The sequence below is a fragment of the Neofelis nebulosa genome, chromosome 9 (genome assembly GCF_028018385.1).
Source record: "Neofelis nebulosa isolate mNeoNeb1 chromosome 9, mNeoNeb1.pri, whole genome shotgun sequence".
Classification (NCBI taxonomy): Eukaryota; Metazoa; Chordata; class Mammalia; order Carnivora; family Felidae; genus Neofelis; species Neofelis nebulosa.
In genome coordinates this window covers 83,133,461-83,149,316 of record NC_080790.1, presented here as the reverse complement: position 1 = coordinate 83,149,316, position 15,856 = coordinate 83,133,461, and the positions used below count along the sequence as shown (strand labels likewise).

Here is a 15,856-nt window from a genome sequence, read left to right as displayed (position 1 = left end):
TTCTGGGAACCTGCTTTTAACTAAAAAATGATCTGTCCTCTCCTTTTCCTCTGTTTAAAGAAGCTATTTGGTTACTGAGTGACAAGCAGCATTAGTGAGCAATTATTTATTTGTAGCAGATCCTAAGAGAAGTCACCAGAACTTGGCTACACTCTATTGACCAAAGCCTGTTCCTGTCCTGCCCTGACGCAGTCATGCTCAGCCTTCTCCATTTGCCCAGAGGATGGACTGCTGTCTCCAGCTTCACCTGACTCCTCATCTCCCCGGGGACATGCTTTGACATCTCACCACACTAATGCCGTCATTGAGAAGGGCCTCCCCGAAGATCATCATGTAGAGCGGCTCATTCACACGCGCCTCCTCGAACACAGCCAGCACGGCCACAGGGTCCACAGCCGAGATCAGGCTACCAAACAGCAGGTTCTGAAGCAGGTTGACATCACTGAGGCCAAAGGCTTTGATCTGGCAGATGAGGTAGAGGGAGAGGCCAATGCCAAAAGCATTGATCAGGGCCCCCAGGCCTGCCCACCACAAAATGGAGCCAATGTTCTCAAAGAAGGGCCGGGTGGGCATGAAGTAACCACCCTCCAGGACAATGGGTGGAAGGAGATACAGGAAGTAGATGCTTGAATCCATGACAGGAGGAGATTTATGGTCAGTGCCAAAGATGATGGCGCCCACCAGAGCCCCAACGATGATGAGGAGGCAGCTTTCTGGCATAAGGCCTGGCAGTCTGTGGTAAAGATGGAAGCCTAGGGAAAAGCAGAGAACCACATTTAGGTGTTTGCAAATGAGATGGCTCTGGCCACTAAGCTACCAGGAGACTGGTATACAAGAGGCCATCTAAAACCAAGCAGAGAGGACCTTGGGTAGGCTGGAGTGCATCCCTGAGCCTCAGGTCCCCATGCATAGCAGGGACTGGAAGTGCTGTGGGGGCTTTAAACAAGATCCAGTACTTAACATGCCAGGCCCGGAGCAGGTCCCAGAGTGGTCCTCAGCCAGTCGTCCCCTCTCCTGCCCCTCCCTGCTTCCCCACCTTACAGGATCCGGGAGGGCAGTGGGGGAAGAGGAGAGAAGAGAGTGGAGTTCCTTTGCATTCCCGCAAAACCCACCTTCAGGGCTCAGGCCGTCAATCACAGTCACCTAAACATCAGCTTCTTCCGAGCCTCCCTTCCCCAAACCAATAAACAAAAATTCAGTCCTTTATTTTATTTTCCTTATTTAACCTATGACCCAGCCAGCTGGTCAGCCGCTTAAGTAGGAAATCAAGTCACAATCCCTGAAGCCCTATCAACTTTGCCCTCCTACAACCAGCTCCCTATTTCATCAGCTATGTCTCTCGGCCACGCCCCTAAAGACCAGCTCTTCCTCCCCATTTGTACAACCACTGCCTTTTTTTGAAGGCTCCTCATTTCCCATCCTGACTACTGCATTAGCTTCTTCTCCTATCTCACCCTCAATTCCCCAGTCCACTCTATTTCCTGCTGCCAGATGACTTTTCCAAACCACATGTATCTGATCATCTCAGTCCCCACCTAAGTCTCTGAAGGCACATAAAGCAACTCACAGATTTTTAAACTGAGGGCGTTTGGGAAGCATCCGTGGGCCAAGACCAACCCACTGGGAAGCACTGTGTATAAAGTGGAGAACCAAACATGTTTATTACAATTCCAGCTGTTGGTGGAATTTCAGAAATAAGACATTAACAAATAAGAAGACAAAAGCAAGGCAATGCATAAGTATACAGCGAAGTGTACATTGACTATTTCCACAAATATAAGAAGAGATCAGAGCACAGCAGGTCACTCTGGGGTTCTCTCCAAATCAATATCCCTCCCACCCAACACTATCCTTATATATCCATCCTACATCACAGCCAACTACACATCTTTTCCCTGCAGTACACCTTTCTAGTTTTCGTTTACCATTAATGCTGCCTGGGTTGTCTTTTCTTCAACCTGTTTAGGTCCATCTCAGTCTTCAAACCTTTCCCAACCACTTCCCAAGGAAATCATATGTCTTCCTCTGAATTACTGTATTATTTTTTCAGTATCTAACAACAATGTTCTCTATCATTTTTTATGCATGACTTATCTCCCCTGCTCACCTCCAGACTCTTCCAACTCAGACAGAATGACATACATTTCTATATCTCTCCAACGTACTTAGCAAGGTGTCTTGCCCACAGCAGCTGGTCTATTTGCTGAAAGAATCTATAAGTGTGTAAATGAATGATTGATCAGGTTAAATGTTCACCAAAGAAGCTTTTATATGGGAAGCAGAAGTTGAGCAGGCTGTTGGGGTATGACAAAGAGTTACATAGTTGGACAAAAGAATGGGAGAGATTTTAGGTGGGGAGAATTCCAGCGGAAGAGGAAAAGAGGTGGGAATGGCCCAGTCAGACATGTCTAACATTTATCGAGGAGGTCACCTGGCTGGAGGAAATTATGAATTGGATGAATATTGGAAGAAGAGTTGGAAGATGATTTTGAGCCATATAATAGGGGGTCTTGAGTTCAAGGCTAAAGAGTGAATATTTCTCCCATAGGCCACAGAGAGCCATTGAATGTCTCCTTAGGAAATTTAAGTCCAGCCATCCAAAGAGCATGTGGGTTTCCTTGATCACAGCTTTGAATTTCATTTATTATCAGCAGGCAGGTTATTATGATAGAATGTAATTAGTATCAAGGGACAATCCAAAACCACAAGCCTATCCACTGGCTTCAAGCCAGTGGCTTGAAGTAGGCTTTAAGGCCTCCTTCCAGAGTTTGAGAGTCCTGCTCTCTCCATTTCCTAATGATAACTTTCTCTTCCTCCTTCCCACCCTCCTCCTCCCTCTATTCTTCTTCTCCTTCTCTTTCTCCTCTTCCTCCTTCTTCTCTTCTTCCTCTCCCCTCCCCCTCCTTCCTCCTTCTTCTTGTCCTCCTTCTCCTCCTTCTCCTCTTACCCCTCTTCCTCTCCCTTCTTCTCCTTCCTCTTCTTCTTCATCTTCTTCAGTTAGTGCTTATTTTAACTACACTGAACTTTTTGATATGTAAAAGAGGTGGAAGAGTCTATAGTGTGATTTTCTCAGTCCCCGTGTCTTCCCAGTTTGGTCTTGCTTCCAGGAATTGAGTTTCCTGAAATGGATCCCACATGCAACTGCCTTAAGCTACACCTACGCAGTGGTAGCAGGAAGAGGTGCCATGCACTGTAAAGTAAGGCATTGTAAAGAGAACCATCATGTGCATTTCACACTGTACAACTCTCCTCCCTTTCACGATGGACAATAGAGTCAGTCACTTTGAGAGAGTTTACAGTTCCAGGGCCCTAAATTTAAATGGCCACAAATAACAAAGTCCTGCTTGAAAGTCAAAGATGGTGCTACAATTCCATTCTGCCCAATGACTCAAGGAGCACCCTTCTATAGTGTTCCAAGAGGTGGATCTAAAATAAAAGGCAAACAGAAAGTCTGAGGTGATTCTGTATTATCTTTGTTCTATAATTTTGTTCTTCTATAACACACATAGTTGGATGTTTTAAAAAAGACTGGGGGAGAGTTGTGATATTCTTCTGTCAGAGTGCCTATCAGGCAGTGCTAAATTCATCTGTTTTCCCCATTCAACTAGACCCTTGAGGCCAGGGACCATGGTCATTTCCACATACGGTATGGGCATTTAATAAATGTGTCTTGATAGAATGACTGAATGAAAGAATAAATGATAAATATAATGATTATCAATTATATTTTGATTCTAGTTTTATAATATAGAATCTAAGAAAATCTATATAGATTTCTTGCATGTTATAGTTCTATGTCATATTTTTTTGCCCCAGACACATGAGCCACCATATATAAAACTACAAGTCCAGTACTTGACATGTAAGAAATAAAAATCAATAAATGTGACCTTCTTTTCTTGTACAGTATAGAAGTAGTCTGAATCCTTAAAGACTAACAAGTTTGACATTGAACTTGAATAAGCATGATCCACCTGATAACCTATGGAAGTTATTTTTTTTTTCTAAAGTATGTTGCATTCCATCAACATGAAAAGCAAGATCATTTAAGCCAGTAGTCCTGTGAACAATACTGTCTTACCATCCTCTGAACTTCTAGGCATAGTGAGTGTGGACACATGAGATACTCTAAAACACAATCTACGTTTTATGACAACATAAAACCAAGGTCAAATATATCCTTTCTGCATTGCCCTGTTTAGAGAATGTAAACCTCTTTGCCACTAGAAAATCCTTATTTGCACCCAAAGAGGTCTTAGAAATAATCTCACAGCTGGGCACACGGAGACCTAGAAAGTCAAGGTGACTAGCTCGTCAGTGTCAGCTGTCATTCCTTGATTCCCAGACCTACTTCACCCATTACTGTGAAGAGGAAAGGGGTGGGGGGGGAGAGGGGGGGGCAGAATCTACAGCATTGTTCACAAAGGAAAACTCAAGATCCACATAAGGTCACTTTGAATGATCTCAGCGCCCATGTGGTTGCATGAAAGGTAGTAGAACCCTAGCTCTGAACTGAGAATGTTACCCTGTTAGAAAGCCGGTTTTACTTGAGCACTTTTTAGAAATAACATGAGACCCTTTGTGTAAGTTAATGATTTGACAAATCACACAAGAGTTCTTCACACTAGCAATTTCCATTCACTCTTCAGACTTTACTAGCTCATAATGATAAGCAGTTGTGAAGGAGCATCGAGTGAATACCCCTGTACCCCCGTCATCCCCAGGGAGGAAGTTAGATGAATAGATGGAACCCACAGTCCTGATCCCAAGGAGTTAACTGCCAGATCCGGTGGTTCAACCCATATTTCATACCCATGCTAGAAGAAAAGGGTAAATAAGCATCAAAATGTTTCGTGGATTCTATCCCAGTAGGACAATGTATCCACCCGAATAACAAAGTTCGTAACTGAGGCAAAGGAGATGTTATGCTTAGTAAGTGAGATAACTGCATCAGTTTTCTACTTTGGAATAAGCTGGTATTAAGGAGACAAGGGGGTGGAGTTAAGGATTAAATGGTCACAGAGTGTAAAAGATCACTTTGGTTTATGACACAGATAACCCTGATTAGAAATTAATCCATGAATTCGAATTCCTTTATTTCACAAAAGAAACCAGAGGTGCCCCACCGGCTCCATTTGCTCAGGCATAAACTTATATCTTACTGACATGTCATCTTCTATGCCCCCATATCCCACCACTGAGTGTGGTTGTCTTGCTCCTTGCTTTCTGTCAATCTGCAAGGAGCGCATGTCACGCTTTTAAAGAATAAACAATGGGAGTCATTTATGAAGCCCACAGTTACATGGCCAAGAATGAAGGAAGAGTATTTCACAGAAGAATCATTATGTGCTCCTAAAATTTCTAAGGAGCATCATTCTGAGACCTACAGGCCTTGCTCTATTTTTTAATGCACAGAACTTGAGATTTTCATGTGCCAAATAGTCACATGGTTGTCATCCTGAAACAAGAAGAAATCAAAACAACCCGGAACCCAGAAGTATGCTCAAATTTCAAAGCACAGTCCCGAAGGATTAAATGGCTTTACACAAAGCAGTTATGGCTTCCCCTTGACTCGAAGGAACAGATTTTTTTGATGCAATAGCAGTAACAGTTAAAATCCACGTAGTTCACCAGGGGCAAGGCATTTTCACATACATTATCTCATGGGGAGAACAACTCTCACAGCCAGGTGTGCGGGGACTTACCTATTTTTGCAAGGGATGCTAGAAGTATCCAGAGGGTGACCTCATAAGGAATTTGCACATAGTCATAATCCAGTGCAAAAACAGATATCTTCTCATCTGGCTCTGAGCCTGCAGCAGCAAACCGAACGTTAGGTTCACGCTGGGCAGTGGAATTTGTGGATTCGTTCAAATCAGAAGATGCTTCAGGACACTTGAGGGCCACCAGCAATAGCAACCAGCTCCAGGGACTGAAAGGCACAAACACTTGAAAACCCATGCTGTGGGCTTCCCTGACCCTGTATGTCATGGTGTGCCACACATCTGCAGTGAGGAGGGTTTCTAGAGAGCAGGGGCATCCACCTGGGTCAAGGGTAATATACGTACAGTCCGTGAGTCATTCCAAGAAGAGTCCGAGCATGTCATTGAGTTCTGAGTCCCTTAAAGGATTCGTGTTCAGATAACTCAGCTTCTGGCTCAAGTGCATCAGTCATTCGGTAGACTCCTTAAAGCCCAGGTCGCCTATGTGACCTTCGTCCGATCATGATCTGAAGAGCAGCTTAGGAAGGGGAAAAACATGTCTTCATTCAAAGCTGTTTCTTCACGTCACTGCACACTGGCTTCATCTTGTGAGTGAAAATTTAAAAAAGACACCAGGGTGTCCATTCCAGATATCACTGGAGTCCTTTGGCTAAGAAAGGAGTCCTTCCCTCTCCACCAGATCCTAGTAAGGAGCTACCTGTCTGTCCTGCACCTGATCCCGCTCTCCTCCCCGAGCTCTCTCACTTGTTTTGAATGGACAGGCTGCAGGTAGCTCCTGCACTACACTTAATTATTTGCTCTGATACGACTTTTGTAATGAAATGCTTTCCTTGAGTGTTTTCCGGGGGTTACACTACTGACACCTAGTGGGCAGCCTCAATATGACACCTCGGCGTGTTTAATGATGAAATGTTTAAAGGTGGTGGTGAAATTGTCATCCACACCAGGGCATTTCTGAGAATAAGGAAGAGCTATTAATAATTATGCCAGACCATAGACGTCAGCCTGGATTGTCCTGGAGTCGTATGGTCTCTATAAATTAGGAACGAGGAAGAGGAGAAGGCAGCATACACATTACTGAACGCATGAGTAGTAATCCAAAGAAAGACAGAAGTTCCAGCTTTCCATGAATTGTATGCGGGGAAAAAAAAAAAAAATGAACAGAAGAACAAGTTTCATGAAATACATCTAAAACCTAGTTTTAAAAAACTCCATGGCACATCCAAATTTTTCATTTTAAAGGATTTTTTTTTTTAATGGCCCCCTGGTTCAAAAAAAAGCTATACAACAGACTGTTTGACATTAACCTAATTTGTTACCTCTCAAAGCATCCTTACCTGAAAATGAGGAGGACAAAAATATCTAACTCATTGATTGCCTAGAAGCATTAAATAAGAGAGAACAAGCAAAGTATCTGGCATATTACTGGCACTTAATAAATGTTGGTTTTTATTATTTTTAATCACATTTCTTATTCTATATGGAAATAAGAACTCTGTTGCAATGAGGAATAACATTCAATAGAAAATGAGAATTATTGTTCATAAACAGTCTCAACGCCTCTTCTGTATCAAACTGCAGGATGAGTTATATATATATTTGGTTCATGTTAGTGAGTGTCGATGACTCCCATCCCCCTCCCCATACTCAGCAAAGATCACTGGAAAACGGAGACAGGACATGTTGAGGAAGGCTGGCATCTAGATGCAACATCTCAAGAAGGCACGTGTGTATTTTTTTTTCTCTTTCCTTTGCAGTTTGGCTCTAAAAGAGATCAGATTTAGTCACTAAACTGGGACCATCATGTTGACCGCAAGCAGGTCACCATATTGGGTCAATATTTTTTTTTCAGAAAAGATGATATGCATGGCCTTGTAATGGAAAACGTCCTTGGAATAGACACCTTATCTTCTTATTCACACTTGTACTTTTGTTTTCTGAAAAGAAATGGGAGAGGGTTTCCCATGGTGCTCCCTGCCAAGACCGAAACTAAGACTCGGAACACCTCTGTTCCTGGGCATTAATTACCTGCTTCACTCTAGGAAAGTCACTGTACCTATTTGAGCCTCAGGTTTGTTTTCAGCTATAAGATGAAACTGCACAGGGCACCCAGGTGGCTCAGCCGGTTAAGTGTCCAACTCTTGGTTTGGGCTCAGATCATGATCTTACAGTTTTTGAGTTCGACTCTCTCTCTCTCTCTCTCTCTCTCTCTCTCTGCCTGTCCCTCCCCTACTTGCTCTCTCTCTGTCTCACGATAAATAAATAAATAATCTAAAAAATAAGACATGAAGATGCTGTCCGTATGCGGTGTGTTTTCCTGCTTTTCCTTTCAAGTCTTCGCGAATGTATTAGCACCTGTTTAGCCTTACATAGTAGTGGAGAGCGCAAGTAATGTCAGAGAGGTAAGGCCAATGTAGGGAACAGTGAGGGGAAATCTTGAGTTCTAGAGCAGCTGACCACTTTGCCTTCCAGGTCAACGTCTGCTGTCTGCCTTGTCAATCCTTGGTACCACTTCCACCTGTTCAACAGCGCTTTCACACAGCGCCCTGGATATTCTTTCTAAAACGCCCTCTTCATCCCGGTTCTCTAGAAAACAGTGTGAGACAAAGCTTGCGTGAGTGGCGCAAACCAAAGGCAGCAGAAGTGCGAGGAAGAGGGAAACAAGAGAGAAACGTTTCCAGAATGGCAGTGTGGGGGACTCTCCAGACCCTCTCCCTAGTGGCAGGGAGACAACCATAACTGGGAACAACCAGTGAAAATAAAAATAACAGCCATTCGGGGGTGCCTGGGCGGCAATAGGCTATGCAGCAATAGGCTATGCATCCAACTCTTGATTTCAGCTCAGGTCAGATCTCACAGGTTGGGGGATCAAGCCCCACATCCAACTCTGCACTGACAGTGTGGAGCCTGCTTGGGATTCTCTCTCTCCCTCTCTCTCTCTGCCCCTCTCCTGCTCGTGTGTGTGCACGCACTCTCTCTCTCTCTCAAAATAAAGAAATAGACTTGAGAAAAAAAAAGAACAACCATTAAGTCTGTGGAAATGGCCTGTGGGCATACAGAAATTAAAGACAACCTTCTAAATATTGGTAAAACCTGGGAGAGTCTGTGGCATGACCTGGTTCCGGCCCCCGTTTCCCAGCCGAGTGTCAAGAAAACTCTACTCTGCGTGGGCACAGCCAAGAGGATGGGACTCCCTCTAACCCCATCTTCCAGTCTAGGGCTACAATTTCTACTCAGAAAGTCAGGCTGGCGGTATTTGTCATCAGTCTCCAACCTCCACCCCAACGCCCCACGTCTTGTGCTGCACAAGCTGTGTTGCAGGCAAGCGTGCCTGAGAGATCCCTTTTTCTGTACAGGTCCACTCACTTACAGGCTTGAAATTCTACCACAAGTGAGGCAGGCCACGAGTACTGGCTGCCAGTCACTCTCGCCCTTGCTTACTCAGAGGGCTGAGTTTCCACACCAGGGAAGACAAGCCAAGAAGACAAAGAGCTACTGTCCCTGTCCAGCACCTCCTTCATAAAGCAGGAGTGTCACTCGAAGAGAAGCAGAGTGCTGTCTCCGTGTCCCTTCCCAGAGTATTGGAGCTGAGTTTCTATTAAGGGGGGAGGCAGGCCATAGTAACAAAGAACTCCCTAAGAATCGCTAAGGGAACTGACTACTTGGAACAGAACGTAGGGAAGTTCAAGCCTAAGGGCACGGTCAACAACAATGGAGATGTAGATAGCACGAGTAAGAAGAGCTGGGAGCTCCATGATATCAACATGTGAAAAGTAGACCACTTAAAAGATAAGAGAAGAACTCTGGAGGGAAACAGATCAGAAGGCTCATCATGGGGTCAAAGGTCATCATGAGGTCAAAGAAGTGTCGAAGACTGGCTTCAAAGATGATCCTGCAAAGGGACCTGACTTTAATTGGATCCCACTGTGGGGCTAGTTAAGCCATGTTGAACACAATGTTGAACTCACTTGCAATTACAGGAGGCTAGCAGCTAGGTGCAATGTTAATAGAGACAGCAGACCAGGTGAAAGCTGAACAGGGAGATCAGCAAAAGAGTCAAAGAGGACCCTCTTCAAGCCACTGTCATCCTGGGTGAGAGAGGAAGAGGTCAGGGGGATTATGAGTACGCCCAAGACCGTATAGACTCAAGGGTGATGTTAAAGTCTGCATAGGGAAATAGACTTTATTGAAATAGTCCAGCCAAGTCGCTAAACAAATAAACAGAAAACCAAATCACAGTAACACCTGGAGTTAGGGGAGGGGGCAGAATCAGTATCAAGTATCACTGTAAGATGTTAAAATGCCCAGTTTTTAACAACAAAAATGTAAGACTCTATGCTGTCCCCAGAAGATCCACCGTTAGATTCGAAGATACAAGCAGATCGAAAGTAAAGGGATGGAAAAAATATACCATATGGCAGTACGGTAAGAAAGCTGGAGTGGCTATACAAATAACAAAACAAAACAGATATTAAGACACAAAATTTTACTAAAGAGGAAGAGGGATATTTTATAAAAATAAAAGGGCCAGTTTACCAAGAAGACATAACAATTATAAACATATCTAAACCAAGTGGGATTTGTTCCAGGAATTGAAGGCCAGTTAACTATCCAAATGCCATTTAATATAACATCATATCAAAAGAATAAAGAACAAAACCACATGACCTTTTCAGTAGACTGAGAAGAAACACTTAACACAATGTAATACCCCTTCATTTTAAGAACACGCAACAGAGTAGGAATGGACAGGAACTTCCTCAACATGCTGTAGCCCATCTATAAAAGACCTACCGCCACCATCATGCCCAATGGTGAAGGTTAAATGCATTCCCATAAGATCGGGAACAAGACGAGGAGGTTCACTTTTGCCATTTCCATTCAACATTTTACTGGAGGTTCTAGTAAGGGCAATGGACAAGAAAAATAGAATAAAAGATACATAGATTGGAAGGGGAAAGTAGAACCGTCTGTATTTACGCATGACATGTTCTTTTATGCAGAAAATTCTAAATAAGTGAATAAAATACTTTTAGATCTAATAACTTCAGCAAATTTGCAGGATATGACACCAACATATAACGACAAATTGTATTTTACTGTAACAACGAATCAACCAAAATGAAATTAATAGCATCAAAAGCTAAATTTCTCAGGAATAAATTGAACCAAGCGGTATAAAACTTGCATTCTGAAAAACGCAATGTTGAAAGTAGTTAAAGAAGACTTAAATAAATGGAAAGATATCTCTGTTCGTGGATCAAAAGACTTAATATTGTTAAGATGGAAATACTTCCCCAAAATTATCTACAGATTCAACACAATCTCTATCAAAATCTTGTGCCTTTCTTCTTTTCAGAAATTGACAAACTGGTCCTGAGATTTATATGGAATGTGCCCAGAAATGCCCCTGTCCAAAAATGAACAAACCAAACACATTAATTAATTAATTAATTAATTAATTAATTAATTAGTTTTAGAGAGATACTGTGTGGGTGTGTAAGCAAGTTGGGGAGGGGCAAAGAGAGACAGAGAGAATCTTATGTGGCCTTGATTTCAAGCCTCTGAGATAATCTGAGCAGAAATCAACAGTCAGACACTTAACTGATTGAGCCACCCAGGCACCCCAGTCAAAAAAAAATCTTGAAACAAGAGAAACAAAGCTGGAAAACTTATACTTCCCAATTTCAAAACTTACTAAAAAGCTATAGTAATCAAACTAATGTAATCCTGGCATCTGAATGGACATATAGATAAATAGAACAGAATTGAGAAATCAGAAATAAACCTTTTCATTTATCATCAATTGATTTCTGACAAGTGTTCCAACTCAATTAATTCAATAGGTGAACAATAACCATTTCAACACATGGTGCTAGGAAATCTGAATATCCACATGCAGAAGAATGAAAATGTACTCCATCTTTATACCATACATAAAAGTTAATTCAAAATGGAGGCACCTGGGTGGCTCAGTCGGTTGAGTGTCCAACATCAGCTCAGGTCATGATCTCACAGCTTATGAGTTCTAGCCTCGCGTTGGGCTTTATGCTGAAAGCTCAGAGCCTGGAGCCCACTTCAGATTCTATGTCTCTCCCTCTCTCTGCCCCTCCCCTGCTCACACTCTCTCTCTCCTTCAAAAATAAATAAGCATTTTAAAAAAAAGTTAATTCAAAATAGAGTATGCATTAATGTAAGAGCTAAACACCAAAAGTTACCAAAAAAACAGGAGTAAGTTTGGGTGACCTTCAGTTAGGCAAAAATGTTATTACATACACACCCCAAAACCACACCAACAAAAGAAAAAAAAAAACCCAACAGATTAAACTTCATCAAAATAAAAACGTTGTGCTCCAAACTATTCTATCAAGGAAGTGTAAAAGACCATTCACAGAATGGAAAAAAAATACTTGTAAATCACATATCTGATAAGGGACTTGTATCTTGAATATAAAAAGAGCTCTTACAACTCAATAATAAAAATATAAATAACCCAATTACAAAATGGGCAAAGGGATCTGAAAAGACATTTCTCCAAAAAAGATATGTAAATGGGCAATAAGCACATGAAAAGAGTTCCAATACCATTAGTCAAAAGGAAGATACAAATCAAAACCACAATGAGATATCATTTCATACTCACTAGAATGCTAGAATGTCTAAATAATAATAATAATAATAATAATAATAATAATAAATAATAATAATAATTTAACACATGATAACCAATGCTGCCAAAGCTAGCAAGGATGTGGTGGGAAGGTAAAATGCTAATGGAAATAAAAAATGGGGCTGTTTGGCTGTTTCTCAAAATGTTAAACACAGGGTTACCACACAACTCAGCAAATGAAAACATATATCCACTCAAAACCTTGTCCATGAATATTTTTAGCAGCATCACTCACAAAAGCCAATAAGTGGAAACACCCCAAATGTCTATCAATTGTTTGAATGGATAAATGAAATGTAGAATATCTATACAAGGGCATGAAGTTCTGACATGTGCTACAAAATGAATGACATCAGAAAAACTATGCTAAGTGAGAGAAGCCAGTCACAAAAGACCACGTATCACAAGACTCTGTTTATACGATGTGTCCAAGATAGACAAGTCTTTTGGATGCACAGCCAGCACTTAGCTGCATGTGGGGCTCAAGCCCACAAACTGTGGAATCATGACCTCAGTTAAAATCAAGAGTTGGACACTTAACTGACTGAGCCACTCAGGCACCTGAAATTGTACACTTTAAATGGGCAAATTGTACAAAATATGAATTACATCTCAAAAAGCCTGTTTAAAAATCTAGGAAATGAGACAAGGAAGAGAGCTCATTTGTTATTATTCAGCAGCTATAGCATCATAAGAAAACATGATCGGTTGCTTAGTCACATGAGATATCTGCCAGGACCCTTGTGGAATCACCATGCTTTGGAAAAGTCTATGGGACTGGGGGAAATAAGAAAGGATTTATCTGGAGTGTTCTTTTTATCCGCTATCTCTTATCGGTCCACATTTGCCCCGTTGGGTATTAATTCCTTATACGTTAGGATGTATTTACAGAGCACCCGTGAGAAAGCCAGGCAATACACTTTGTACTGCCGGGCTTCATATTGGCTTGGGATAGGAAGGGGCAAGGTCTAGAGGGTGAGCTACAGGTCATCGTAGCTGCTCATCCCTGGTTGTGAAAGCTGACCTCAAAGCACATAGAAAAGTTTCGGGCATCCTAGCTTCCTGAGATTATGAACCATCTGCTGGGTGAGAAGCTACCGTTCCGACAACAACTGCTCATGCACGGGCTCAAGGGCATCCGCCCAACAAGACCAATCTGATGTGGGACCAGGGGAGCAAAGGAGGTTACTGCAGCCAGAGCAAGTGGTCGAGACTCATACAGATGGAGCCCAGGAAATCCTGGGGGGTGGGGGGGGGGGGTGGGGGGAGGAAGGGGGTAGAGGTCGTGGGACATAAAACTGGCTCTGGTAAAAAGAAACAAAAAAGGGGCGCCTGGGTGGCTCAGTGGGTTGAGCAGCCGACTTCGGCTCAGGTCATGATCTCGCGGTCCGTGAGTTTGAGCCCCGCGTCGGGCTCTGTGCTGACAGCTCGGAGCCTGGAGCCTGTTTCGGATTCTGTGTCTCCCTCTCTCTGACCCTCCCCCGTTCATGCTTTGTCTCTCTCTGTCTCAAAAATAAATAAACGTTAAAAGAAAAAAATTAAAAAAAAAAAAAGAAAAAAAAAGCCTCTGTGGTCCATCTATTCCTTAGCATAATGTAAGTGGCTTGCAAGTTCTAACCCATGAGAACATCTCCAGCTCCACTTATCCGAATTTCTTGCAGTTCCTTGGAGACAAAGCCCTGCACTCGCCCTTCACACCTGCATAATTGAAAATGCCCTTTGACTGGGATATCTCAGTTCTACATCCCATCACTGCCCTTAATCTGAACGATGCATTCTGGTCCTTCAGGATTCAAGCCAGGAGCATCTCACTTTCTTCTACTCTGGAAGAGGGTTTCTCTTGGGACTTCGTGAACCTGTCTCCTCCCACCAGATGATGAGCTCATCAGAGCAAGTACCTCCGTGTTTATCTTTGAGAGTTTGCGGTGCCCAGTGCCTTGTCTGGCACAAAGGGGCTGCGCTTGGTTGACAGATATTAAAAATCCATGTTGCAATGAAAAGTTTTCCCCACTAATCTCAGTTATTCCACACTCTGATTTTCTCGATAAGGAAAAACTAAACTCTTCCTTCAAAGTTTCAGAGCAAACTCATTTCCTTCTAAAAGTCACAACTAAGGAAGACAACACTAAGAGGTCTTGCTGGAAAAGCTGCACACTGAGAAAACTTCTAAGCGAAGCAGTACCATGGGTGGTTAAGAACACGGGTTCTAGAGTAGATGATTTGGTTTCAAATGCCAGCTCTCCTCTTTACTGGCTTGGAAAAGTGACCTGGGAAAGTTGCTTCACCATTTTTGTGCCTTGATGTCGTCATCTGTAATGTAAGGAGAATACTAAACATAACAGTGTTTTTTTTTTTTTTAAGTTTATTTATTTATTTTGGGAGAGAGAGAGAACAGGGGAAGGGCAGAGAAAGGGAGAGAGAGAGAATCTGAAGCAGGCTCTGTACTGTCAGAACTCAAGAACTGTGAGATCATGACCTGAGCCAAAACCGAGAATCTGATGCTTAACCAACTGGGTCACCCAGGTGCCCCTAAACATAAAAGTGTTTGAGTATTGGAGTGCCTGGGGGGCTCAGTCGGTTAAGCTTCAGACTCTTGGTTTTGGCTCAGGTCATGATCTCACAATTCATGCCGTGAGCACAAAGCCTGCTTGGAATTCTCTCTTTCTTTCTGCCCTTCAGCTGCTTGTGTGCTCTCGCTCTCGCTCTCTCTTTCTCTCTCTCTCTTTCTCTCTCAAAATAAATAAATAAACTTAAAAAAGCGTTTGAGTATTATGTGGGTTGATATTTATAAAGTGCTTAGCACAGTGCTTGGCACATAAGAAACAGTAAGTAAGCTTTGCTTAAGAAAAGGGCAAGAAGAGGAGAGGAGGAGGACGGCGTTTCTTCATTCAACAAACATGATGAATTTGTTGTCATATGTCCTGAGGATAAGGGGAAGGAAAAGACGCTGTGTAGGGGAAAGAATATGTGATGTGTCAAGAAACACATTTTGCATCGTGCAGGTTTCTCCAACTAGAACCAAGAGGATGCGGTCATTTAGGAAGGGTCCAGGCAATTGATAAGAAGGAGACTTCAATTAGATCTGCATTGTTTAGCTGAAACAAATTCTTCTTTAGGAGTCTACATTGTAATAAGATCTATGTGAAAATTACCCGTTAATTTAATTCCTTGAGAAAGATCAATTGAGAAGTCTCAGGGCACTGTAGGGTGCTGGGCACCTATCCATCCACAGTTGTATATGGAAAGAGAAATTTTAAAAGGAAAGAGAAAAGAACCAGCTTTAACCTGCCAGACAGAGAATTGAAGGAATAATTCTGGAATTTTAGGTCAGCAGCAAGCTACTGAATTATCCGATGCCTTTGGTCTGATTACCCAGATAATTGGATTGGCGGTAGAAACCGGGCCTGCTCTGACCTTTGTTGCCAGGTCCCAAGAATCCCTGTGATCCTTGTCATCTGCTCTT

At 42.6% G+C, this 15,856-nt stretch overlaps 1 protein-coding gene across 1 annotated transcript in view; it reads right to left on the bottom strand.

Annotated features, from left to right (window-relative positions):
- The window catches only part of SLC9A4 (solute carrier family 9 member A4), a 70,534-nt gene extending 64,067 nt beyond the window's left edge, over window positions 1-6,467 (bottom strand). The window contains exons 1-2 of the mRNA XM_058684569.1: window positions 5,706-6,467; window positions 289-752 (exon numbers count right to left, since the gene is read on the bottom strand). Coding sequence (XP_058540552.1) covers window positions 289-752; window positions 5,706-5,991 — 750 coding nt within the window. The 5' untranslated portion in view covers window positions 5,992-6,467. The remainder of the gene's footprint in view (window positions 1-288; window positions 753-5,705) is intronic.
- Between the last annotated feature and the right edge of the window lie 9,389 nt (window positions 6,468-15,856).